The 27,055-nt window shown below is 41.8% G+C and overlaps 1 protein-coding gene across 1 annotated transcript in view; it reads left to right on the forward strand.

Moving 5' to 3' along the window:
* ARCN1 (archain 1 coat protein complex I subunit delta) overlaps positions 1 to 27,055 on the forward strand; it is a 45,027-nt gene that overhangs the window by 5,195 nt on the left and 12,777 nt on the right. The window contains exons 2-6 of the mRNA XM_089678592.1: positions 14,810 to 15,073; positions 18,096 to 18,275; positions 22,539 to 22,750; positions 25,617 to 25,781; positions 25,924 to 26,089. Of these exons, the coding sequence (XP_089534718.1) occupies positions 14,810 to 15,073; positions 18,096 to 18,275; positions 22,539 to 22,750; positions 25,617 to 25,781; positions 25,924 to 26,089 (987 nt within the window). The remainder of the gene's footprint in view (positions 1 to 14,809; positions 15,074 to 18,095; positions 18,276 to 22,538; positions 22,751 to 25,616; positions 25,782 to 25,923; positions 26,090 to 27,055) is intronic.

The raw sequence follows: 27,055 nt of genomic DNA on the forward strand, positions 1-27,055 counted from the left end.
AAGGGGTGTACAATCTAAGGTCCCTAACTCACATTTATACACATACCAGGGCCAATTTAGACAGGGTCTAATTTACCTACCAGCATGTCTTTGGAGTGTGGGAGGAAACCGGAGTACCCGGAGGAAACCCACGCAGGCACAGGGAGAACATGCAAACTCCAGGCAGGTGGTGCCATGGTTGGGATGACAAGTGTTGATGAACAAGTGTTGAGATGTTTCACGCCAACGGGCACTTAATCATGATCATTTTTTTTTTCCAATCAACTTATAGATCTTAGTAACAACGGTGTGCAGTCAACAACCTGTTAATTGTCCATGTTCTTTGGTACGAGCCAGACGGACACCTGTGCTTTGGTTTAGAGAGAAGTAGACCAACCTAGAGTGGTGTTTTGGAGGGAATGGTTAAAGCGGCATTAAACCCTAAAACAAAAATGTAATATATTGCAGCTTACCAATCCTTAGCTGTGTTGGCTGCATTTGTGGTTTATTTTGTTTTTTACCTGGTGATCCAGCCAGTAACACATGTCCTGTCGTAGGGTTACTGCATTCTGGATGACGTAGTAAAGCAGTATCAACTGGAGAGCATTGTCCGTCTGGGGAGAGGGTAGTGTTAGGCTACATTCACACTGGTGACTAGGTCCAGTGTGTATTGTAGTGGCAGCTCCTGCGGTTGTCAGCGGGTAGGTGCGGCCGCCGGCCCTGTTTACTATAGTGGCAGGTCACCAGCGGCTGCAGCTATTCATTGCTCTCTGCACAGCCATGCGTTTACCTGTGTTGATCGCTACTGGATGCAGTTTGTTACAGCAAAAAGTTTTTTCCCTTCTGGGATATAGGCTTTACATTTAATGAACGCTGATTAATTGTAAGTACTCCATCAATGGTAAATCGTTTGTTCCGCCCCTCTAACTGCTGCTTTGTCTGGACAGCTTGGTCTGTTAAAGTAAGCTGAAAAATAGCAGAATTACTGAGCAGGTGAAAATAGAAAAAAGTAGTGGTGCACCGAAATAAATTCTGGTGCCTGGTTTTTTGGAAAAAAATACACTTTGATTAAAAGACAAAAAAAAAAAACACAATATATACCCCAATTTTTTGTAAAATATGAAAGAGGATGTTATGGCGAGTAAATAGATTCCCAGCATGTCACGCTTTAAAATTGCACACGCTCGTGGAATGGCGTCAAACTACAGTACTTAAGAAATCTCCTGGTGATCAGTGTAAATTCTCCCTTACATTGGTGGCCAGTGTAGAAATGTATTGTTTGTTGGTGTAAAATCCCGCATTACATTGGATGTCGGTGTAAATTCTTCCTTATGTTGGTGGTCAGTGCAAATTCCCCATTACCGTGGTGGTCAGTGCAAATTACATTGGTCATCAGTTTTAATCCCCTCCTAACATTGGTCATCGGTGTAGAAATGTCACCTCCCATCCCCATCCAGCACTGCCACTGATCCCATCCCCCCCAAACAATGCCATTGATCCCGTCTCCCCAAGCACTGCCACTGATCCCATGCCCCCCATCAGCACTGTCACTCATCCCATCCCCCCAGCACTGCCACTGATCAGACCCTGCTCCCTGAGCACTGCCTATGATCCCAGGAGTCCGAGGAGTTTTCTGTCTATTGGTGGGTCCCCTAACCTTCTCAGTCCAGGGTGTGCAGGCAGTGAGGAGATGATGTGCTGTAACCTTCAGCAACCAATCAGTGAGACATAATTAAGCGCTTTAACCTTTAGCAACCAATAAGTGAGTGGTAATGATGTGTAGTAACCTCTAGCAACCAATCAGTGACCAGAAATCATGTGCTGTAACCTCTAGCAACCAATCAGTGAGCCGTAATGTGTGTTGTAACTTCTAGCAACCAGTCAGTGAGCCTTAATAATATGATGTAACCTCCAGAAATCAATTGCAATTGCTGCCTGATCTGCTGCAGTAAACTGATTTTGAGTTTACCTGCTATTTGTTGTATGTCTCAGAGAAGGTGGAGAATGAAATTTCATTGGGGGGGGGGGGGGGCAAGAAAATGTTTGCCCAGGGTCCCATCAGTATTAGACAGCCCTGAGGCTCCTGCTGCTGCCGGTCAAATCCTGTGAGGGGGGAGCAGGGGGAGTGGCAGAGCTGTGTGTGTGTTTACATGCACACAGCTTGACTTGGGAGCACACTCGCACTAGTGACCCTCACCAGCCGGTTTGCTGAGAGGCCCTCTGAGAAGCGGAGGAATGGCGAGGAGGGTAGGAGACCACTTTGTGCAATACCATTACACAGAGCAGGTAAGTATATGTCTTTAATTTAAAAGAAAAAACTTTTGGAACCATTGTAAGGCTAAACACCCAGCAAATATTACAAAATTAATTTGGAAAAACACTAAATATATTTTTCCTAAACCTAGCATCTGATTCTGTTGATTTGCCTCCTGTAATTCCCTGCACAGCAGCATTCAGGCAGAATAGGAAGGCCAGCACCCTTTGCCCTGTCTAAGTTCTATGTGCGTAGAGGAAGGGATGGCATAGTAATCTGCACATCCTACTGCTCCTTCATTGTCCAATGTAAATTATCCATATAGCATACAGTTTATGGATAATGTAAGGCGCAGGATCTTGCTGACGAACTTCTGCCTGTAAGATCCTGCATTTGTTCACACACCCGCCTGAATGAGCCCTAAAACAAAATGGTTTTTGCCAAATAAATTTTAAATCTAGTTTGGGCCTAGTAATGTCTTTCCCTTGATGGTGCAAATAAATCAAGATAAAGGGATTTAGAGCCACATACTATATAAACTATGTGTTTAGTATAGTTCACAAATAAACTGCCAACCCTTTTTTTTTTTTTTTTTTTTTTTCCCCCAAAGCAACCCTGTTGATAGATTTCAAGATTAAATTACATTCAACATGAAAAAAAAAAGTGTATTACCTTTTCATCAGGCAGCTCACAGCTACAGGTGTCACTAGTTTCTGACATTGTTGTGATATAGTATTTGGCACGAGGAACCACAGTACCCACCAGGTCCATTCACACAGCATGGTTTTATATATATGGCTGCTATTGAGGGACTAAAACAATAATTTTGGGTAGACTTTAGGTTCATACATTAATTGAATACATGTACACATAAAACCTTTATTTCTCAAATCCTTTAATAAATGGAACATAAATGAGACAGGATTCTCAGAGCATGATGTGTTTCTAAAGAGAGCCTGTTTCTTCTCTGAATAAAGGTCAATAGAAGTCCTTATAAATGTATACAGTTCCCTGTGGAGTCAGGCTTTTTAACTGCCTCCCGCCTGCCATATAAGGAAATGACGGGGCAAGGCGGTTCTCTCTTTCTGGGAGGACGTCTAATGACATCCTCCCACTCTAACTGCCCCCCGGGGGTGCGAAGCGCGGTGATCAGTGGTGTGCTCTGTCCAATCACAGATGATCACATGTAAATAAGGAAATGCTGGTTATCGGCATTCTCTCCTCATGAGCTGTCACGCTGACCGCTCGTGAGGAGAGCCGGTAATCGGCATTACTCTGAGGGGACATGTAAACTGATCATCAGGACACTGATTATCAGTGTAGCACCATCAGTGCCACCTACCAGTGTCCCATCAGTGCTACCTGCCAGTGTCCATCAGTGCCACCTATCCATGCCTATCAGTGCCCATCAGTGATGCACAACAGAGATTGGATATCTACACCCACACCAGAGTTAAAGTAACAATTCTTTGGAATTTAATTTAAAAATCAAGCAATAAATAGTGCAGCCCTCCAATTCCCTTTTTAGACACGCAATTATCAGAGAATACCCAAAAATATGATCCTTATTTATAATATATAAATAATTAACAATCCCCACCTTTTGGCACATTTTATTTAAAAAAAAAGCACCTATGCACACTTATATTCATCTAATCAATATATAGCTATCTTCACCTGCTGTCACTTATTCTGACCATACACAAACAAATGTTTCCTTAGAAAGTTTTTGTTTTAAGAGCATTCGTTCGACTTTCTACTTGTTAGTGGTGTCAAATTGATGTTTGTTTTAGACCACAGTGATGGGAAAATTCGAAGGAGCAACATAGAAAACTCTTCTGAAACGGATTTTCAGACAGTATATGTGGGTTTTCGTTCAGAAATTACATTAATTTTAAAATTGAATGTTAAAAAGCAAGTGAAATTTTCGAACGACATTCGTCCATCAAAACTACAAAGAATTTTTGTACAAATATTCTCCAAAAATCAATACGTGTATGGCCAGCATAAGACACTTAGGGGCTCGTTCACACTTGACTAACTTCTGACTCTTGCCAAACGCCCCTATAACATTTGACAGGCATTTGGGAAGCATTTTTAATGCTCTCCAAATGCCCTATGCGCATTTTTGAGGCATTTGATAGGCGTTTGCCAAGCTTTAAAACCATGCCAAAAACGCCTATAATGAAGTTTAATGGTATTAACTCTCCCCAACCTCCTGCCGGGCGTTTGAGGAGCGTCACCATAGACTTGAATGAGAGGCTTCAACTCTGGACTCGACATGAGGCGTCCATTTTGCCGCGACGCTAACGCTTCAGTGTGAACAGCACTGTGTGCTGCCATGTGTAGAATTTTTTAGGCTTTTGAGGATTGTTAAAAACCCTTCCCAAATGCCTGTCTAATGCCTGCTAACAAAGATAGTGTGAACTTAGCCTAAGTAGCAGCAGCATGCTTTTTTTTTTTTTTTTAAATCATCTGCCCTTCTATAGTACAAAAACAGGAAATAATCACTACTCTAATGGGTTAATGTATACTGTGAAACAATGAAAGTAATACTATACCTATCTCATATATGTTAATAAACATACCCTCAGGTAGTATGTACAGGGTATTTTAAATGGGAGTCAGACGTGAAGGTAAGTGAAGGGTGGAGGGGGAATATAAATCTTTTATGTTAAAGTAGTACTAAAGACTGAGACTTTTTTTCATGGAGATAATTTTAACCACTTCAATACTGGTCACTTTTACCCCCTTCCTTCCCAAGCCAGTTTTCAGTGTTGTGGTACTTTGATAATTGTGCGGTCATGCAGCACTGTACCCATAAATCAGTGACACCAAGTCAGTTCCCCCCAGTGTCAGAATGTCTGCCGCAGTCCGTAAGTCGCTGATTGCCGCCATTACTAGTAAAAAAATTGCAGTATATGTACCGCTGCTTGTAAACACTATAAATTTCACGTGAACCAATTAATTTACACGTACTGGGTATTGAGATTCTTTTTAATATTTTTTTACTGGACATGTCTAATACCAAATTTTTTTTTTTTGTTTTTTTTTTCTCAAAATTGGCAGTCTGTTTTTATAGCGAAAAAAAAATAAAATAATGCACAGGCGATCAAATACAACCGAAAGAAAGCTAAATTCGTGGGGGGAAAAAAGAACATAAACTTCATTTGGGAGCAGCGTTGCATGACCGCGCAATTGTCAGTTAAAGTAACGCAGCGCCATAACGTAACAAATGGCCTGGTCAGGATGGGGGGTAAATCCTCAGGAGAGAAAGTGGTTAATTACCACTGTTTATGTTTTGCTAAATAAAAGAAAAAAAAACAAAACAAAAAAAAAGTAAGTGTTTTTATTTGTTTCTGTTATAAAGTTTTGCAAATAAATAACCATTCTTCATAATTTAGGTCAAAATGTATTCTGCTACATTTCTTTGGTGAAAATACCCCAAATTAGTGTATATTATTCAGTCTGTAGGAAAGTTAGAGTCCACAAACCATGGTGTATATATATCTGACAATCGATCAGTCCTGATGTACTGATGGCCAATCTCATTTCTTGAGGCCCGGAAACGCCAGGATTGTAGATCTACCCCCCAAATGGCCCTTTTTTTTTTTTTTTTTAATTTTGAAAATACAGTTCAAGGCATTTTAGTGAGAGGCATGGCAAGTTGTGTTTTTTTTTTTTTTTTGTTTGTTTTTTTTTTTTGTCACAATCATTTGGAAAATTAAGAAATTACAAATTGAATTTTATTGTCATTAGTCCAGCGCAGCGTTATCATATACATTGCATCATATTCATACCCACAACATGATGCTGCCACCATGTTTCACGGTGGGGATGGTGTGTTCAGTGTGATGTGCAGTTAGTATTCCGCCACACAGTGTTTTGTTTTTAGGCCAAAAAGTTTAATTTTGGTCTCATCTGAGCAGAGCACCAGGTTTGCTGTGTCCTCCACATGAGTTCTCACACGACTTCTCACTCTGGACTTTCTGTCAACAATGGCTTTCTTCTTCCCACTCTTCCATAAAGGCCAGATTTGTGGAGTACACGACTAATAGTTGTCTAGAGGACAGATTCTCCCACCAGAGATCCACAGCTCAGGTGGGAGAATCTTGGCTGCTTCTCTGTTTACTGCTCTCGTTGCCTTGCCTGTCAGTTTTAAGTGGACGGCCATGTCTTGGTAGGTTTGCAGTTGTGCCATACTCTTTCCATTTTCGAATGATGGATTGAACAGTGCTCCGTGAGATGTTCAAAGCTTGTGATATTTTTTTTTAACCTAACTGTGCTTTAAACGTCTCCACAACTTTATCCCAGACCTGTCTGGTGTGTTCCTTGGCCTTCATGAAGCTGTTCACTAATGTTCTCTAACAAACCTCCCTGAGGGCTTCACAGAACAGCTGTATTTATACTGAGATTAAAGTGATACTAAACCCAGGACCCTGTATTCTATCTGGTCTCCCACAGTACACACAACATGGAAATGCAATTATTTTAGTAAATCTAAACTGCTAAATACCTTTTCTCATCAGCAGTTAGAGCAGTCTTGTGACTTCAGCAGAGCACTGGTTAAAGCTTGTAGGAAGAGTTTTCTTTCTGCTCTAGGGGGATGCAAAACCCCTGACCTTTGTCTGGACAGTGCTGATTGGCCCTGTGCTGATCACATGCACTCCCCTAAGAAAAAAAAACTCTAGCAATACACACTAAACTGAGCATGTGCTTGTAACTACGGGTTCAGTTTGTCTTCTCAGGTAGACATTTGAACAAGAGGGGGGGGGGGGGCAGAGAAAACAGGACCAAACGGCCTTTTTACACAGTGCAGAGGATTAACCCCTTAGGTTCCACAGTGAGTATAACAAGCATGCTGTACTGCATATACAGACTGATTTTACTGTTCTGGGTTTAGTAACACTTTAAATTACACACAGGTGGACTCTGTTTACTAATTAGGTGACTTCCGAAGGCAATTGATTCCAATAGATTTTATTTATGGGTATCAGAGTAAAGAGGGCTCAATACAAATGCACGCCACACTTTTCTGATGTTTATTTGTAAAACATCTTGAAAACCATTTTCCACTTTCCTTCCACTTCACAATTATGTGCCACTTTGTGTTGGGCTATCACATACAATCCCAATAAAATACATTTACATTTTTGGTTGTAACATGACAAAATGTGGAAAATTTCAAGGGGTATGAATACTTTTTCAAGGCACTGTAACTGGTGCGGAAGTGATCAGGGACACTGACTGGTGACTAGGGAAATTTCAGTGGCTGAAACGTTTGAAATGAAAAAAAGCATTGATACAGGTGTCGAAAAAAGCCCACCAATCACCGGCCGCTGTCACCTCCGACTGCCGCTCCGTAGTTCAGCCTTACCTGAGAAATCATCAATCCCGGCGCTGGGCATAGAGATGAGTGAAGGAAAGATGGCCGCCACACATCTCTATGCCCTTGGAGGACCAGAGCGATGTCACTTCCCGTTTCGGCCATTTTTTTTTTTTTTTTTTTAAATCAAATGCTGTGTATTGCAGAGGAGAGATGTGGGGTCTTATTGACCCCATATCTCTCCATAAAGAGGACCTGTCACTAATTATTTGTCACAAGGGATGCATGCATTTCTTGTGATAAGAATAAAAGTGTTTAAAAATATTTTTAAAGGGACAGTGCAAAAAAAAATAAATACATTTTTTTACAAAAATTTTAAGTGCTCCCGTCACCCCATGCTTGTACGTAGTGGTGAACGCATATGTAGGCCATGCCCACATATGTAAATGGTGTTCAAACCACACACGTGAGGTTTCGCCACGAACATCAGAGCAAGAGCGATAATTCTCGCACTAGACCTCCTCTGTAACTTTACACTACTAACCTGTAGAAATTCTTAAATCATCACCCATGGAGATTTTTAAGTACCGCAGTTTCACTCCATTCCACGAGCGTGTGCAATTTTAAAGCGTGACATGTTGGGTATCTATTTACTCGCCGTAACATCCTCTTTCATGTTTTACAAAAAATTGGGGTATATATTTTTTTGTAATCAGTATTTTTTTTTCCAAAAATTATGTATTCATTTTTAAAAACTGCGCATTTCGGTTTTCGGCCAAGTGCATTTTGAAGTTTCGGCACCAGAATTTTCATTTCGGTGCACCACTACTGGTAGCAGTATGAAAAAAAATATTGTAACCGCTTCCCGACTGCCCTATACCAGATATACTGCTACAGGGCAGCATGGGTGCGCAAAATCACATGTGTGTGTATATATACGTGATTTTGCATTTCCAGGTAGGGGGCACACGCCCTACCTGCGCCGCCATTCGCGGCCACAGCTGTCAATCACCGGGTCCTGGACGGTTATTACTCGCCAATGCCTGGTGATTGCCGAGCATCTCCAACGGTGAGAACTGTTTGTAAACAAAACCGTTCTCCCTGTCAGCTTGTGCACACTTCTTTGGATGGCTGTGCTTAGCACAGCCATGCAAAGCAGTGTGCTTACAGTGAAGCACACAGACTCAGCACTATGTAAAACAACTCAGTTAACCCTTTGATTGCCCCTCATGTTAGCCCCTTCCTGCCCAATACCTTTACACTGGTCACTGGGGATGTCAGTGCAGTTCCCTCAGTGTCAGAAAATTGGGGTATATATTTTTTTGTAATCAGTATTTTTTTTTCCAAAAATTATGTATTCATTTTTAAAAACTGCGCATTTCGGTTTTCGGCCAAGTGCATTTTGAAGTTTCGGCACCAGAATTTTCATTTCGGTGCACCACTACTGGTAGCAGTATGAAAAAAAATATTGTAACCGCTTCCCGACTGCCCTATACCAGATATACTGCTACAGGGCAGCATGGGTGCGCAAAATCACATGTGTGTGTATATATACGTGATTTTGCATTTCCAGGTAGGGGGCACACGCCCTACCTGCGCCGCCATTCGCGGCCACAGCTGTCAATCACCGGGTCCTGGACGGTTATTACTCGCCAATGCCTGGTGATTGCCGAGCATCTCCAACGGTGAGAACTGTTTGTAAACAAAACCGTTCTCCCTGTCAGCTTGTGCACACTTCTTTGGATGGCTGTGCTTAGCACAGCCATGCAAAGCAGTGTGCTTACAGTGAAGCACACAGACTCAGCACTATGTAAAACAACTCAGTTAACCCTTTGATTGCCCCTCATGTTAGCCCCTTCCTACCCAATACCTTTACACTGGTCACTGGGGATGTCAGTGCAGTTCCCTCAGTGTCAGAATGCCCGCTGCAGTCCCGCTATAAGTCACTGATCACCGCCATTACTAGTAAAAATTTAAAAAATCCCAGTATATATACCGCCATTTGTAAACGCTATAATTTTCACTTAAACCAATTAATTTACAGTTTATTGGGATTTTTTTTTTTCTGTAGCAATGACATGTAGCAGAATACATTTTGGCCTAAATTTATGACGAAACTTGATCTTCTAAATTTTTTTACTGGATATGTTTAATAGCAAAAAGTCAAAAATGTTGTTTTCTCAAACTTGTTGGTCTTTTTTTGTTTCGTTTATAGTGCAAACAAAAACCGCACAGGTGATCAAATATCACCAAAAGAAAGCTCAATTTGTGGAAAAAAAGGACATAAATTTCATTTGGGTGCAACGTTGCATGACCGCGCAATTGTCAAAGTAAAGCAGCACCGTAATGCAAATAATGGCCTGATCAGGAAGGGGGGGGGGGGTAAATCCTCTGGAGGGCAAGTTTTTTTTTTTTTTTTTTTTTCCCCCCCATCCCACATATCAGTCCCTACCAGTGCACATCAATGCCACGTATCAGTGCCCATCTGAGCTGCCTTTCAGTGTCATCCATCAGTGCCGCCTATCAGTGCCATATGAGTGCTGCCTTTCAGTGCCCATCAGTGATGCCTGTCAATGCCCATCAGTGCCACCTATCAGTGTCTATCAGTACCCATCACTGCAGCCTCATTAGCGTACATCAGTGAAGGAGAAAAATCACGTATTTACAAAATTTTATTACAAAAACTAAGAAAAAACTTTATTTTTCAAAATTTTCAGTGGTTTTTGGTTTAAGAAAAAACAAAAAATCCCAGAGGTGATTAAATACCACCAAAATAAAGCTCTATCTGTCACAAAAAAAAAAAAAATTCATATGGGTACAGTGTTGCATGACTGCGCAATTGGCATTGAAAGTGCAACAGCGCTGAAAGCTGGAAATTGGCCTGGGCAGGAAGGGGGTATAAGTGCCCTGCAGGCTAGTGGTTAAAGTGATTAACCGTGGATTTTTTTTTTTTTAAAACTACAAACTTGTCATACTTACCTGCTCTGTGTAATGGTTTTGCCCAGTGCAGCCCCGATTCTTGTTTTTTGGGGTCCCACACAAGTCATTCTGGCTCCTCCTGCTTTCAGAGTTTCCCTACAGCAAGTCTCAAAGTATAGTATAAAGTGCCCCTATAGCAAGGTGAAAAATCTTGTGCCTTTTTAGAATCACTCACTTCCTTCTCCTGCCTAGAACTACATGTCCCATGAGGCATTGCTCCTCCATTCACACATTCTCAGGAACTTACTGACCTGTATGGACGGTGTACTGAGCTGTACATGTGCTGCACTGTGTTTTCTGATATGTAAACAAGTATTGCATTCTGTATGCAGGCCAACTAATTGGTTGACCTACTAATAGATTATAAAAATCGTTGACAACTATTATTCTAATCGATTATCTCGATTAGTTGTTTCAGCCCTAGTCAGAACTATGTAATGCACAAAACAAATTGCAGATTTCAGTGGTCAGGAGTTGGTGCCCCTTTTTTGGTGGTGGTTGATAGTGAGTGCCCCTTTAAATGTTGGTGGTCAGTGGTGTGTGCGCCCCTTAAATATTGTTGTTCATTGGGGAGTGTCACATAACTGTTGGATGTCAGTGGTGTTCTGCCCTTTAATGTCAGTAGTCAGTTTGCCCCCTTTGTGGTCTGTATGCCCTCAGTGTACTTTGCTACTCTTTGGTGTGTGCGCCCCCTTTTCTGCTCTGTGTGCGCCCCCACACCCCTTTTCATTGGTGGCCTGTGGGAGTAGTGTTACGTACAGGTAAGAAAACAGCTCGAGAGTCACTGTGACAGACCATAATAGCCATCATAAGGCACATGGCCATTTGCATTGGCTCGGTGTCTTTTGTCTGTGATCTGACAACAGCTCTAGCAGACATTTTAGGGTGTGCACTGGCTGCCCCTGCTTTATTCCTGCAGTGCCGTTCAGTATTGGCATTCTAGAAAGCACATCTACCTCTCCACCCATTTTGTACAATACACTGGTAGGGAGGTGGTTGAATTCCATCTTTGTTGCTCCTAAACATATTAGGATAAGCGTAGCACTGTATAATTAGCACTGCATAATGAGCACTAATGTGCTGTGTTACAAATCAATAACCCATGCCTTGCCAATCAGCAAAAATAATGATCTAATCAATGTAAGGGACATTCTTCCCACTGACCCCCAATGTAAGGGACATTCTTCCCACTGACCCCCAATGTATGGGACATTCTTCCCACTGACCCCCAATGTATGGGACATTCTTCCCACTGACCCCCAATGTAAGGGACATTCTTCTCACTGACCCCCAATGTAAGGGACATTCTTCCCACTGACCCCCAATGTAAGGGACATTCTTCCCACTGACCCCCAATGCAAGGGACATTCTTCTCACTGACCAACAATGTAAGGGACATTCTTCCCACTGACCAACAATGTATGGGACATTCTTCCCACTGACCAACAATGTATGGGACATTCTTCCCACTGACCCCCAATGCAAGGGACATTCTTCCCACTGACCCCCAATGCAAGGGACATTCTTCCCACTGACCCCCAATGCAAGGGACATTCTTCCCACTGACCCCCAATGCAAGGGACATTCTTCCCACTGACCCCCAATGCAAGGGACATTCTTCCCACTGACCCCCAATGCAAGGGACATTCTTCCCACTGACCCCCAATGCAAGGGACATTCTTCCCACTGACCCCCAATGCAAGGGACATTCTTCCCACTGACCCCCAATGCAAGGGACATTCTTCCCACTGACCCCCAATGCAAGGGACATTCTTCCCACTGACCCCCAATGCAAGGGACATTCTTCCCACTGACCCCCAATGCAAGGGACATTCTTCCCACTGACCCCCAATGCAAGGGACATTCTTCCCACTGACCCCCAATGCAAGGGACATTCTTCCCACTGACCCCCAATGCAAGGGACATTCTTCCCACTGACCCCCAATGCAAGGGACATTCTTCCCACTGACCCCCAATGCAAGGGACATTCTTCCCACTGACCCCCAATGCAAGGGACATTCTTCCCACTGACCCCCAATGCAAGGGACATTCTTCCCACTGACCCCCAATGCAAGGGACATTCTTCCCACTGACCCCCAATGCAAGGGACATTCTTCCCACTGACCCCCAATGCAAGGGACATTCTTCCCACTGACCCCCAATGCAAGGGACATTCTTCCCACTGACCCCCAATGCAAGGGACATTCTTTCAAAGTAGAGATCTTTATTACATATGTTCAGTACATTTGTAAGCTCTGGAGCTGTGACAAGATGCTCTGTATTATGCAGTACTACACTGCTAAAAATGGAATATATATAAAGCTTCAATTGAATTGTACATGAAAGCCAAAATTCAGCAGATCACAGCTGACGACTACACAAATGCATGCACCTTTTGAGGCAGATCCTAAAAGGGGCATGTGCACAAGGCTGAGAGTGGAAGGGGTATATGTGAAACTCTCATTAAATATTCAATGAAGTGAGCACATCATGAGGGTGCTATTTGTATTGGTTTTATAACAAATGTTCCTCAAAGTTGGTAACTGCCTAGAATTGGGCATTTCTGCCTTGACAGCTGTCAGGCATATTAGGACTCCATGCACACTGGGCGTTTCAATAACACTGGTAACATTGGCTGTGTAAAGTCACGTTAAAAACTTGAGTTTTTTTTAGTGTTTTTGCATTAGCGCTTTGCTGCATTTTTTCGCGTTTGCATTTTTTTAGCGTTTTGCCGCCGTTTTTTTTTTTTTTAACCACAAAAAATCCAAAACTTCTGGTTTACTGCGGTTTGCTGTGTTTTTCAGCGTTAGAACGTTTTTACAACGAAAAAACTCCTCTAGAAACCCGCTAGTGCTGGGGGGTTTTTTTCCCAGCCAAAAAACACTGATTACAGTCTGTGTGCATGGACACATAGGATAACATGCTGGGGAGTTTACTGGCTGTAGAAAGAAACGCCAATAACAGCCGCTGTACAAACGTCCAGGGTGCATGAGGACTAAGAATTGCATTTTTGTTTTGGTGGAGGAGGGAGCCTTAGGACTTGTTCACACTTGACAAATATTTCCTATAGTGTTAGTATAGGCATTAGGCGTTAATAAGCTTTAGTATGGGTGTTAGACTGGCGTCTTTCAAGCTTTAAAAATGCTCCTCAAGCTCCCCATGCGTGGTTTTGACACATTTTTATAAGCTTTTTACCAGCATTAAAATTGCACCACAAACTCCTATAATAAACTGTAATGTTATTAATGCGCCGCTACCACACTACGCAAACACCCCGCAAATGACTGCCAGTGTGTTTTAGGCAGATCACTATAGACTTCAATGGGAGGCACTGAAATGCTTCAAACTCCTCCAGACTCAATATGAGGCTTCAGTTTTGAAGCGATGTGAAGCTATTGCTTCATGTTTTGATAATGCGAACAGTACTGTGTGCTGCTGTCCATAGTATCATTTGCATAGGTGTTTGAGGAGCGTTAAAGACACCCCCTCAAACACCTGCTGTCAATGCCAGTGTGAACTAGGCCTTAACCACTTGCCATCCGCCCTATAGCAGAAGTATTTTTGATTGAAATCGGGGTACATCTCGCCCTATACTGCGACGCAGCGCACCACATTGCAATATAGTTCCAGGCATACGATAAATACATTCAATAAATACATTCACTCAGCGGTATGATGCCTGACATGATGTGCGTTGGGGTCGAATCCCCAGACCAACACGTCATGCATAACGCCGCTTACCCTGAGACCATAGCATGCTTTAGACAACATTTCCTACCATTACAAAATCGTGCAAGATACGGTTCGTACAATTTACAATAAACAGTAAGCATCGGGCATGTGGGGGGAAAAGGGGTCACAGGCCTGAAGCTTTATTGAAGGGACAAAGACATGCAAGGGGGAGTAGGGGGAAGGGGAGATCTTCAGATGTCATCTTCCTCCTTAAAGTCCATCAAGGTATAGTCCCTTGTATAGTTTTTTTTTTTTTTTCCTCTCAAACAGTTGGAATTGGCTGTGGAAAGCACTGTACTAACAAATAGATAATCGAATGATCATTCCTCTTACAGAAATTTTCATAGTTCTAGCATTTGGAGATTTCAGTGGTGTTTTCTGATAAATGATTTAGTTAGTGCTTGGCTTACATAAAGATGTATATAATACGGATAAAATCTTTACTAGTTACCATTTTTTTAAATAAGATTACTTTTGTATTCTACAAGTTGTTCAAAGCTGGAAAACTGTCTGGAAAACTTTTCTCAATTTATTTTCAGGTGCTGCTGGCTGCTGCGGTCTGTACCAAGGCAGGTAAGGCCATAGTATCAAGGCAGTTTGTGGAGATGACTCGGACACGGATTGAAGGACTGTTGGCTGCTTTCCCGAAATTAATGAATACTGGAAAACAGCACACCTTTGTGGAAACAGAAAGCGTTCGCTATGTCTACCAGCCTATGGAAAAACTGTACATGGTTCTAATTACTACAAAAAATAGCAACATCCTTGAAGACCTTGAAACTCTCAGACTTTTCTCTAGAGTGGTAAGTGATATCTTAACACAGAACTTGAGGCAAACCTCAAATACCACATCCTAAACCAGTCAAGACAGATATTAGATATAGATATATATACATGCAGTATCTCACAGAAGTGAGTACACCCCTCACATTTTTGTAAATATTTTATTATATCTTTTCATGTGACAACACTGAAGAAATGACACTTTGCTACAATGTAAAGTAGTGCGTGTACAGCTTGTATAACATGTAAATTTGCTGTCCCCTCAAAATAACTCAACACACAGCCATTAATGTCTAAACTGCTGGCAACAAAAGTGAGTACACCCCTAAGTGAAAATGTCCAAATTGGGCCCAAAGTGTCAATATTTTGTGTGGCCACCATTATTTTCCAGCACTGCCTTAACCCTCTTGGGCATGGAGTTCACCAGAGCTTCACAGGTTGCCTCTGGAGTCCTCTTCCACTCCTCCATGACGACATCACGGAGCTGGTGGATGTTAGAGACCTTGCGCTCCTCCACCTTCTGTTTGAGGATGCCCCACAGATGCTCAATAGTGTTTAGGTCTGGAGACATGCTTGGCCAGTCCATCACCTTTACCCTCAGCTTATTTAGCAAGGCAGTGGTCGTCTTGGAGGTGTGTTTGGGGTCGTTATCATGTTGGAATACTGCCCTGCGGCCCAGTCTCCAAAGGGAGGGGATCATGTTCTGCTTCAGTATGTCACAGTACATGTTGGCATTCATGTTTCCCTCAATGAACTGTAGCTCCCCAGTGCCGGCAGCAGTCCTGCAGCCCCAGACCATGACACTCCCACCACCATGCTTGACTGTAGGCAAGACACACTTGTCTTTGTACTCCTCACCTGGTTGCCACCACACACGCCTGACACCATCTGAACCAAATCAGTTTATCTTGGTCTCATCAGACCACAGGACATAGTTCCAGTAATCCATGTCCTTAGTCTGCTTGCCTTCAGCAAACTGTTTGTGGGCTTTCTTGTGCATCATCTTTAGAAGAGGCTTCCTTCTGGGATGACAGCCATGCAGACCAATTTGATGCAGTGTGTGGCGTATGCTCTGAGCACTGACAGGCTGACCCCCCCCCCCCCCCCCCACCACCCCTTCAACCTCTGCAGCAATGATGGCAGCACTCATACGTCTATTTCCCAAAGACAACCTCTGGATATAATGCTGAGCAACTTTGGTTGACCATGGCGAGGCCTGTTCTGGGTGGAACCTGTCCTGTTAAACCGCTGTATGGTCTTGAAGCTCAGTTTCCGGGTCTTGGCAGTCTTCTTCTAGCCTATGTAATCTTTATGTAGAGCAACAATTCTTTTTTTTTTTTTCAGATCCTCAGAGAGTTCTTTACCATGAGGTGCAATGTTGAACTTCCAGTGACCAGTATGAGAGAGTGTGAGCGATAACACCAAATTTAACACACCTGCTCCCCATTTACACCTCAGACCTTGTAACACTAACAAGTCACATGACACTGGGGAGGGAAAATGGCTAATTGAGCCCAATTTGGACATTTTCACTTAGGGGTGGACTCACTTTTGTTGCCAGCGGTTTAGACATTAATGGCTGTGTGTTGAGTTATTTTGAGGGGACAGCAAATTTACATGTTATACAAGCTGTACACTCACTACTTTACATTGTAGCAAAGTGTCATTTCTTCAGTGTTGTCACATGAAAAGATTATACTTATAAAAATGTGAGTATACTCACATCTGTGTGTGTGTGTATATAAAAAGATATATATTCTCTCTATAAATTAAATTGTAGAAGTGAAGTTGTTGACACTCTGTTTAAATGTATTTCAATTTAAATTGTCCCTGCCATGGAGAGAGTATGCAGATTGCAATAAAGTCAGAAGTTCTTATCTGAATACTTGTTATTTATTTATTTCAGGTACTTCTATAGCGCTGTCAATTTACGCAGCACTTTACATAAATATATATATTGTACATTCACATTAGTCCCTAACCCTCAAGGGGTATACAATCTACTTGTTCTTGATATTTGAATCAAGAGGATGAGCATGACACAGGAAACTAGAATTTGCAGAATAAGAAATTGAAATGGCAGCCTCCGTGTGTCTTTTAAAATGATACTTTAAGGGGGGCAGAGCTGGAACAGCTGTGAAACTGAGGCCCCCATTCATAATGGAGAGCAGATATCTCCATCCACTCTGTTATACTTCACAAGGTTACATACCACAACCTGCTTTCTACAACCTATTAAATTGTAGGCTGTGTTGTGGAGTCCTGAAGCCAGCAGAACACTGAGCACATTTGTAAAGAAAGCAGCTGAGCTTTTTAAATGTATTAATGTAACCATACTGCTTATTTAATGGACCCCTGAGGGTTCTAAGAGATGACATTTCACTTGCCTAGGTGAGAGTCACGTTATTTGATTTTTAGGATAAAATTAAACCAGAATGATGTTTGCTTGCACTTAGCAACCATTCCATTTTAGCTTTCATTTTCTTTTCCCAGTTTTTGTGAATCGGACCCCTAAACAGTGAGATACAGTTTAAACAATATGGCTACACTGACTTCAATGGTCACAGCGTGCCTTTTGATGTAGAACTTTGTTGATATTCATAACAGCTGTAGCTTTTCACTCTGCCTGTTGTGCTCATATGACAGCACTCCTAATCTTTTTTTTCTTCTTCATTGGGTGTAAGTGATAAGGGCCTATGCACACATAAGATTACAAAATCAATGAGGAATTTTAATAGCAGCATTGATTATTCTGTAATCTTCTTTTATAACAATCCTGTATCGACAAAGTGATGGTGTTTGATACTGTGGAAGATGTTTACTAAAACTGGAGAGTACAACATCTGGTGCAGCTCTATAATCGAAACCAATCAACATCCAGGTTTTATTGTCAAAGCTTAATTGGGTACGCCAAAGCTGATTGGCTACCATGCACAGCTGCACCAGATTCTGAGTGCTGCAGTTTTAGTCATTTCCCCCCCTTTGGGTCACCTGCTAAAAATGCTGAGTAATGTTTTTGTAACACATTCTAACCTTTTACAGATTCCAGAATACTGTCGAGCTTTGGAAGAGACTGAAATCTCTGATCACTGTTTTGATCTAATATTTGCATTTGATGAGATTGTGGCTTTGGGATATAGAGAAAATGTGAACTTGGCCCAAATCAGGACATTCACTGAGATGGACTCTCATGAAGAGAAAGTGTTCAGAGCCGTCAGAGAGGTGAGACTGGAAGTTGGAACCAGTGCATCTATTTAAAACTGCGGTTTGTGCTGATGTATGTGGCTGTACGTGTGATTTGATATTGTTTATATTTTTTTTTTTAGATATATTATTTCAGTACCTTTTCACTTTATCCTATTATTGCTTAAAGTGGAACTTTACTTATAAAGTGATGTACTGCTGGTTCACTCCTTCCTAACAGCCTGTAACTGAGTTGTGGGGTTTTTTGGGGTATTTTTAGGCCAGAATGATGCCATTTGCCTCTCCCCCTTCCCTCTTGCAGCCTACTGGGACATGTCAGATGTCCCATGAGACTGCAGAACCAAACATGTGATGCGTGACCCTTTGCTTGTACACTGGGGAGCCAGCTGTGCTCCCTCAGGAAGCCAAAGCCAGCTCCCATATCCTAGATGGTGCACTAGGGACCTGCAGTGGGAGGACAGCGCTAGACTCCAGGAACTGGTCATTTTACAAACCACTTTACATTGTTAATGCCGTGTGAAGTTCAGAATAAAAATAAACCATCTCCAATATGCAGTGGATCTAACTAAACTTTTGAATCTTCTGGAGTTTTTTAAAGCTGTACACTGGGGGAAAACAATTTTGAACATTGTCATGTAAAAATACCTTTTAATGAAGGGTGTCCCATGTTTTGGTGGTGTTAGATAAGTTTTATTCATCCTGGACACTACTGTAAGTACCAAACCTCCAGCACTCAGACTTACAATTACAACTCTTATAAAGTGAAGAGTATTGGTTTTCTTGCTTACCACGTTCATCTTCCCTTGTCCATTCACAAAAAATGTCTTGCATTAATTTCACTAAGAAACGTTGAAAGGTCAAGGAGAGATTGTGACATTCTTCTGTCCCTCCTTTCCCCTTGTCCATCCATCCTTTCCTTGTATTCTGTGAAACGATAAGACATTTTGTGAATGGGTGAGTGCAAAGTGAGTGTCCCACTATTAGTGTTACTAAACCCACAACTGTTTGATCCTGACTTCTCTGATCCCTTCTTTCAGTGTCCCCCTCTTATCTCTTGATGAGACCTATCATGTGCATTCACTCTTCACGTGCTCAGTTTGGTGTGTATTGCTAGAGAGGTTTTTTTGTTTTTTCTTGGGAGAGTGCATGTGATCAGCACAGGACCAATCAGTGCTATCCAGACAGAGGTCAGGGGTTCTTCATCTTCCTAGAGCACAATGAAAACTCCTACAAGCTTTAACATGTGCTCTGCTGGACACTGATAGAAGTCACACGACTGCTATATACTGCTGATGAGAAAAGTTAAGTTATTTAGCAGTTTATATTTTCCAAAATAATCGCATTTCCATGTTCTGCTATATATAGCAAATGTCAGTTTGGCACCATGTATATCCTACATATGGCTGTAACATGGTAAGGAAGGTGGAGTTAACCTTTAAAGGTTCCCTGAAACAGCTTCCACTTGATATTAAATATTTAATAGTAATATTTAAGGTAGATTTAAAAAAAAAAAAAAAAAAAAGTCATACTTACCTGCTCTGTGCAATGGTTTTGTCCCCCACCGGCACTCCTGGCCCTTCCTTCCTGCCAAGTGCCCCCCCCCCCCCCCAGCTAGCTGGTTGCTATTGGGGCACCTGAGCAGGCTCACTGCTGAGCCGTGTTCCTGTGAATGAAGTGTGGCTAGGCCCTGCCTTAGTTCTCTCCTCATTGGCTCACTGGCTGTGATTGACAGTAGCGGTAGCCAGTTGATCTCATTATTGTCTCATCCAATGAGGAGGGAGAGACACTGCTGTCATGCACATCGCTGTATCAAAATGAGGCTCAGGTTAGTATTTGGAGGGGGCAGCTGCACATAAAGGGCTTTTTCCTTCACGCATAGAATGCATGAAGGTAAAAATCCATCACCATTTACAGCCACTTTTAGCCACATATTTAAATACTGATCTTCCCTTCCTTTTACCTTTCTTCAATCCAAAAATGTGATGTATTGCAGCTTACCAATCATACCAGATGTGGTGGCTGCGTCAGTTTTCTTTTCTTTTGGCTATTTTCCCTCTATTTTCACATGGCGATCTGGCTAGTAACACACCTCCTGTATAGGTGAGACAAAACTTTGGAGGAATGAGCACAGAAGGCACAGCAGTCTGGGGGGTGTGTTAAATGTATTAGCAAATTTAAATACCATAACAAATTGAAGCCAATCTCCAGCTCACACTATATGATCAGTTACAACAACAGTGTTTTTCCTTTTTGGGATAAAGGTTTTACATGAATAAATTAAAGCTGATTATTTTAATCAGCCCTGCCAGTGTTAAGTGATCTGTCCAATCCATGTAAATTGATATATTCTGCTGGGGAGCTTGAGCTTCTGAAAAACTTACTGGCCAGGTCACCAGATGAAAATAGAAGCCTAAAAAAGGAAACTATCACATCTAGGAAGTGGTAAGCTGAAATATGTTTTGCTTTTGAGATTAACCACTTCTGCGCCGCACTATAGCAGAAATACTTCTACAGGGTGGCACGGGTGCGCAGAATCACGTGTGCATATCTACATGATTTTGCAGTTTTGTGTAGGGGGCGCGCACCCATTCGTGGCCTCCGGTTCCAATCACCAGTTCCCGAATGCTGATTTCTAGCCGGCACCTGGTGATCGCCAAGTATCTCTGACGGGGGAGAGACCTATGTATAAACAACACAAATCTCTCCCCTGTTGGCTCCTGCACACTGCTTTGTATTGTGCTTACTGTGAAACACAGCCTCATAGTAAAACAGCATACTGTTTACCCTTTTATCGCCCCACATGTTAACCCCTTCCTGCCGAGTGTTAGTTTTTATTAGGACTGATCACTGTGTTGGTGTTATTGGGGATGTCATTGACACCAAGTCAGTGTCCCCCCCCCCCCCCCCCCCCCCGTGTCAGAATGCCCGTCTCAGTCCCGCTATAAGGCGCTGATTGCCGCCATTACTAGTAAAAAAAAAGTAATAATTTCCAGTGTATATATACCACCTATTGTAAACGCTATAATTTTCACGTAAACTACTTAATTTACACTTATTGGGATGTTTTTTGTTTTTTTTCCGCAAAGACGTAGCAGAATACATTTTGGCCTAAATTTATGACGAAATGTAATTTTTTTTTTTTATTATTACTGGGCATGTTTTTAATAGCAAAAAGTCAGCTGAAATACCTCTGAAAGAGAGCTCTATTCGTGGGGACGTGAATTTCAATTGGGTGCAGCATTGCATTACTGCACAATTGTCCATTAAAGTAACGCAGCGCCGTATCACAAAAAAAATAGCCTGGTCAGGGGGGTAAATCCTCTGGAGGGCAAGTGGTTAAAGCGGAGTTCCAGTTGAATAAAAAATAATAAAAGGCAGTAGCTGCAAAAACTGTAGCTGCTAACTATTAAAATACAGACACTTGCCTGTCCCTCGGCCCAGCGGTGTCCTCACCATGGCTGGTTTCACCGGCCGGCTTTTCTCCCCGGCATCTTCAGTGTGGGCACCTGGCTGTAACCGCTTGCAGCTTCACAGACGGGTGCTCACTGCGCATGCGCGAGTAGCGCTGCGTATTTTGAATGGTCCCTGTCACATGTTCCTGAAGACTACGGGGAGGGAGGGGGGAGGACAACATCCGCTATGATCGAGGTGATCGGAAGTGGGATTGGGTCGGGTACTTGTCAAAGGTGCCAATCCTTAATGGGGGGGGGGGCGGGGACAAAGGCTTAAAATGGAACTTCCCCTCTTGGTTCACCTTTTAGACCAAATTAATACATGCACATTTTTTCGCAGGCAAAAAAATTTGCATTTATTATTTTTGTCTGCAGGAGCCTGGAAAGCATTGCACTAGCTATCAGTAGATCGCTGATGCCATGCAGGTCTCCGGCAGACCTGTCAGAATATCCGCTTACCGTACAGGGATGTACGGCCAAGCAGATATTCTGACGGGAATACTAGGAAAACTACAAGCCCACAGCCGCCAAGGCTGTCGTGACTTGCAGTTCATTCATTCACGAAAGTCTGTGAATGAATGATGTGGGTGGAGCCCTGCATGGCCACGCTGTTTTCGAATCTGACAGATTAGTACGGGGAGAAGTCTTGCAGTGAACTTTGACAGCAATATAAAAGCACATGGCAGTCAGGTAGCCAGTGGCACCTTACTTTTATTTTTAGTGGAATCGCATATCCTCTGTATTCTGCATTATGTTTTCAGTCCCTGTGTTATATTAATTATTGGAATAATGTCTCATATTTTCCTTTTATTTATTATTTTTATAATAGACCCAGGAACGAGAGGCAAAGGCTGAGATGAGACGTAAAGCAAAAGAGCTACAGCAGGCTAGGAGGGATGCTGAGCGTCAGGGTAAGAAAGCTCCAGGATTTGGAGGCTTTGGAAGTTCTGGTACTTCATCTATTTCCAGTAATGCAGCAGCTTTGATAACAGAGAACATTATTGAATCAGAGAAAACAAAGTCTGCTCCTGTATCAACCAGGTAAGATTTATTTCATTGTCATTTTTAAATTTTCCTAATAAAGCAAATTCTTACAGACAAAATTTTAGTTTTGGATAGTTTAGGGAAGGGCTAAAACACTTGTTGGGTTTTTTGTTTTGCAGTCTGTGTCCTATTGAAGAGATTTCATGTTTCAGTATACATTTATTGAATTTATCAGAGAACAGGTGTAAAACAAGTTTAAATAATATATTCTAAATGAATATGGAAACAGTGGACATTAAATAAAATATAACATATCGATATATGTTACCAGGGCTTTTCTTTCTCAGAATAGGTGTAGGTACTCAAACACCCCCCCCCCCCCCCCCAATCCTCAGTAACCCCTTGTCTCTGCCCCTGACCTACCTTTGAGCACTGATCCTTGTTTCTGCACCCTAGATACCTCCTAGTACTGCTCCTTTTTAGAGAGTGCAGAGCCAAATAGATCCTTTTCAACAACAATCCAGGAACACAATACACCCCAACAACAATAGATCCCCCAGTAGCCAGCATCAATAGACCCTGCCCCCTCAGCATTAGATCCCCCAACAGCATAAGAATCCCAGAGCAACAATATATCCCCACCAGCAACAGTAGACCCCCCCAGCAACATTACACCTCCCATCTACAATGGATCCTCAACAATCCGCATCAAGAAGACCCTCCAGCACACCCCAGCCCCCTTTGTCAGTGTATACATTCTGTGCTAGAGGTTTCGGCACTGCGTTCCCCTGTGTTCCCACTGGAAAAATAGCCCTGTATGTTACAATATAATAACACAAATTATAGGCAGAAATCTTTTTCTGTCTAATGCATTTTGTAATGACAAACACACAATCTGTACAACCAGTCTTGTTTATCATATACAATTGCTTCAATAAAAATATTGTTTACCTAAAGTGGGTACAGTATTCTCATTGCTCATCTCTAATTATGTATGTAGGCCAAAGCATCCATTCTGGAGAATTATGAATTACATGTGTTTACAAAATAAAAGAAAACTAGTAGGATATGAGTAAAAAAAAAAGAAAAATTGAGAGTAGGAAAATGAAATAAAGATAGGAGAATGTGGTGGTGATCACAAAAAAGCTGTAGATATAGCTGTTAGCTTTGAATAATTGTTTTTATAACCGAGTGAATCCTGGAACAGGTACCAGTTTAGCCAAAGTTTGCAAAACTAAAACAATATATAAAAATCTCGCAAGCAACCAAAATGCATAAACATGTAAAAATCAATAATCACTCCAATAAAAGTCGCTTACACCCTACACATAGTCATCAATGTGTCTCATAACTAAATAAATTAGTGCAGCGCCTTTCTTATACCTAAAGATAATCATAAATATATACACTTTTGCAAAAAAATCTTGTGCACATTAGTGAATATATAAAGTCCCATATACGTAGCTTTAATCTTTCACCACTTTATCTTCACAAGACAACAGTGTTCCTCTACCAACACCCAAGTTGTGCTCTCACCTGGAGCTTTTTGACCTCACATTATACATTGTTTTGGTCACACCACACTTGTGTCCTCTAAATGGGACAGAATAAGATGCGGATTCCCCTGTTGGCACTCCTTCCCACAACGGGCTTTACATCTTGTCTTCCTTCTCCTCCTCCTCTCCCCAGTGATCTGTAAAAAAAAACCACAATAGGTAGAAATAGTGGTTTATCGTTTAAACACTTTAAAGTAAAAAATAGGCACTCACATGCTCTTGGTGCTAGATCAGACCGGATATGTATCGCATAGCAGCAATACACTTCCTCTGTTATCCTATACTATGATTGCGCGTTGCGTCGTGACGCCAGCTGGCCCCTCCCCAAATCATTTATTTTAATAAAGTGTTTATATATTTATGATTATTTTTAGGTAAATAGAAGGTGCTACATTAATCTTTCTTTAAAACTGAAATAATATATCTGAAGACAAGGCTCTAGTTTCTTCCATGATACACATGGAATCAATTTTGTGCAGCCAATCTTTTACCAAGAGAATTGAACTTGATTTACGGTGTAAAGGAATCCGGGTTTTGGCTGAATTGAGACGGTGGATAGTTGTTGACTTTTTATCATGATGTAGTGGTATATCGGAAATATGTAATACACCATCTGGGAGATTTACTTTCACTTCCTGTCCCATAGACACAACAGGAAACTTTCACAAAGTGAGGGAAATCCTCCCCTATAAGTTTGTTACTTCAACAAGTTTCACCATTTGTAAGACTTTCCCTTTTTTTTTTTTTTTTTTTTCTGTTCTGCTACAACTCTGCCTTTTTGGATTTCCTTTCGTTTTCAGTCCTGGTGACAGTGGTCACAAAGACAAACTATTACAATGTCTGTATACTCAATCTGTCACCTTGAGAAAGTAGACTAGTTTTTCTGAAACCTTTGGTGTTTTTGATGTCTTCTAAAGGCTAAATTTGCTGTTATTGCAATTGATTCGAGATTTTCACCTATTGGTGTGCTGGTAATTTTTTGCATTTTAGCAATAAAAACTGACCGGATTGCTAACCCTTTTCCACTCATTTCTAAACAAAAATTAATAAAATGGCTTTAGGCACACTTTTATCAGTAAGGGTGCATTTACAGTTGCAAACGCATTCGTACTACAACAGGCAGTCTGCGTCCAGGGCCATTCACTCGCATGTGATCGCTGCATGAGAGATTACATGCGAGTGACTGCAAATAGCTGCGAGAGCCAACAGCCTTTCAATGAGGCTGCCTCGTACTTTGCAGTGCTGGTGCATTCGCAAGTTTGAATACACTTTAATGTTTAGCACTGAGTATACTATATGTGAACAATGATTTACAAAGTATTTGTATTATTAAAATGACTGTTGCATTTGTTGATGTATCATTTTAGGCCATCCGGCTCCAACAAAGCACTAAAACTTGGGGCTAAAGGAAAAGAAGTAGATAACTTTGTGGACAAATTGAAATCTGAAGGAGAAACTATTGTTACTTCATCTGCTGGAAAGCGACAACAAGAAGCAGCAAAAGTCCTTCCTCCACCAGCCCACATAGAAAGGTCAGTACTGGCAAAGTCTTTTTGTTTACTTATAGAAGACCTTTGTCTTTTCTAGTATCACCAGTTTTCATTGACTTGACCAAACACCCAAGACAACAGAAATTCAGTTTTATTTCACAGATATATTGATCTTAAATTGTAGCATTCATTTGAAGATTGAAGAGAAGATAACCTTAACCTGCAGCAGGGATGGTGGTCTGCAGAATATGGAAGTCCATGGTCTCATTATGCTCAGAGTGGCTGATGACAAATTTGGAAGAATCCGAGTGCATGTTGACAATGAAGACAAGAAAGGTGTGCAGCTCCAGGTAAGTCTCAAAGAGAGTATGAATGTAATAATCTCACCAAGAGGTTAGTTTTTTTGGGGGTTTTTTTCCCCCTTTTCATTTATTTTAATGCACTATGAAACTAATAACCAGTCAGGGTGATTTCTTACCAGTGGTGTTTTAAAAAGCTTTGTCTGGCCTTATGAAGAGATTAGCATGTGTCCTTTCGATTCCCTATACCTGGACATGGAATAATAAAGAAGTATGGTCTAAGCTTATTTGGTAGGGATGCATCAAAATTTTGGTGGCCGAAACGTTTCGGCCGAAAACACCCCTTTTTGGCCGAAATGAAAAAAAAAGCACCAATTGCAGGTGCCGAAAAAAAAACCCGCCCCTCGCTCGCTGCTGCCACCTGGTAGTTCTCAGCCTTACCTGAGAAACCTTCGATCCCGGCGCTGGGCACAGAGATGAGTGAAGGAAAGATGGCCGCCACTCATCTCTATGCCCTTGGAGGACCGGAGCGATGTCACTTCCCGTTCCGGCCATTTTTTTAAAGCACTAGATCAATGCTTTTTTTTTTTTTAATCTAATGCTTTACATTGTAGAGGAGAGATGTGGGGTCTTATTGACCCCATATCTTTCCATAAAGAGGACCTGTGACTAATTATTTCTAGCACAAGGGATGCATGCATTCCCTTGAGATAGGAATAAAGGTGATTAAACATGTTGTTTTTAAAGGGACAGCACAAAAAAACCCAAACAAATAGAAAAAAGTTTAAAGTGCCCCCTTCCCCCCCTTGTTCGCACATGGTGGTGAATGCATACGTAGGCCATGTCCACATATGTAAACGATGTTCACACGTGAGGTATCGCTATGAATGTCAGAGCAGGAGCAATAATTCTCAGACTAGATCTCCTCTGTGACTTTACACTGCTAACCTGTAGACATTCTTAAAGCATCACCCATGGAGATTTTTAAGTACCGCAGTTTCACTCCATTCCACGAGC

The sequence above is a fragment of the Staurois parvus genome, unplaced genomic scaffold, assembly GCF_062004578.1.
Source record: "Staurois parvus isolate SC_StPar_1 unplaced genomic scaffold, SC_StPar_1.0 ptg000207l, whole genome shotgun sequence".
In the NCBI taxonomy this organism is placed as follows: domain Eukaryota; kingdom Metazoa; phylum Chordata; class Amphibia; order Anura; family Ranidae; genus Staurois; species Staurois parvus.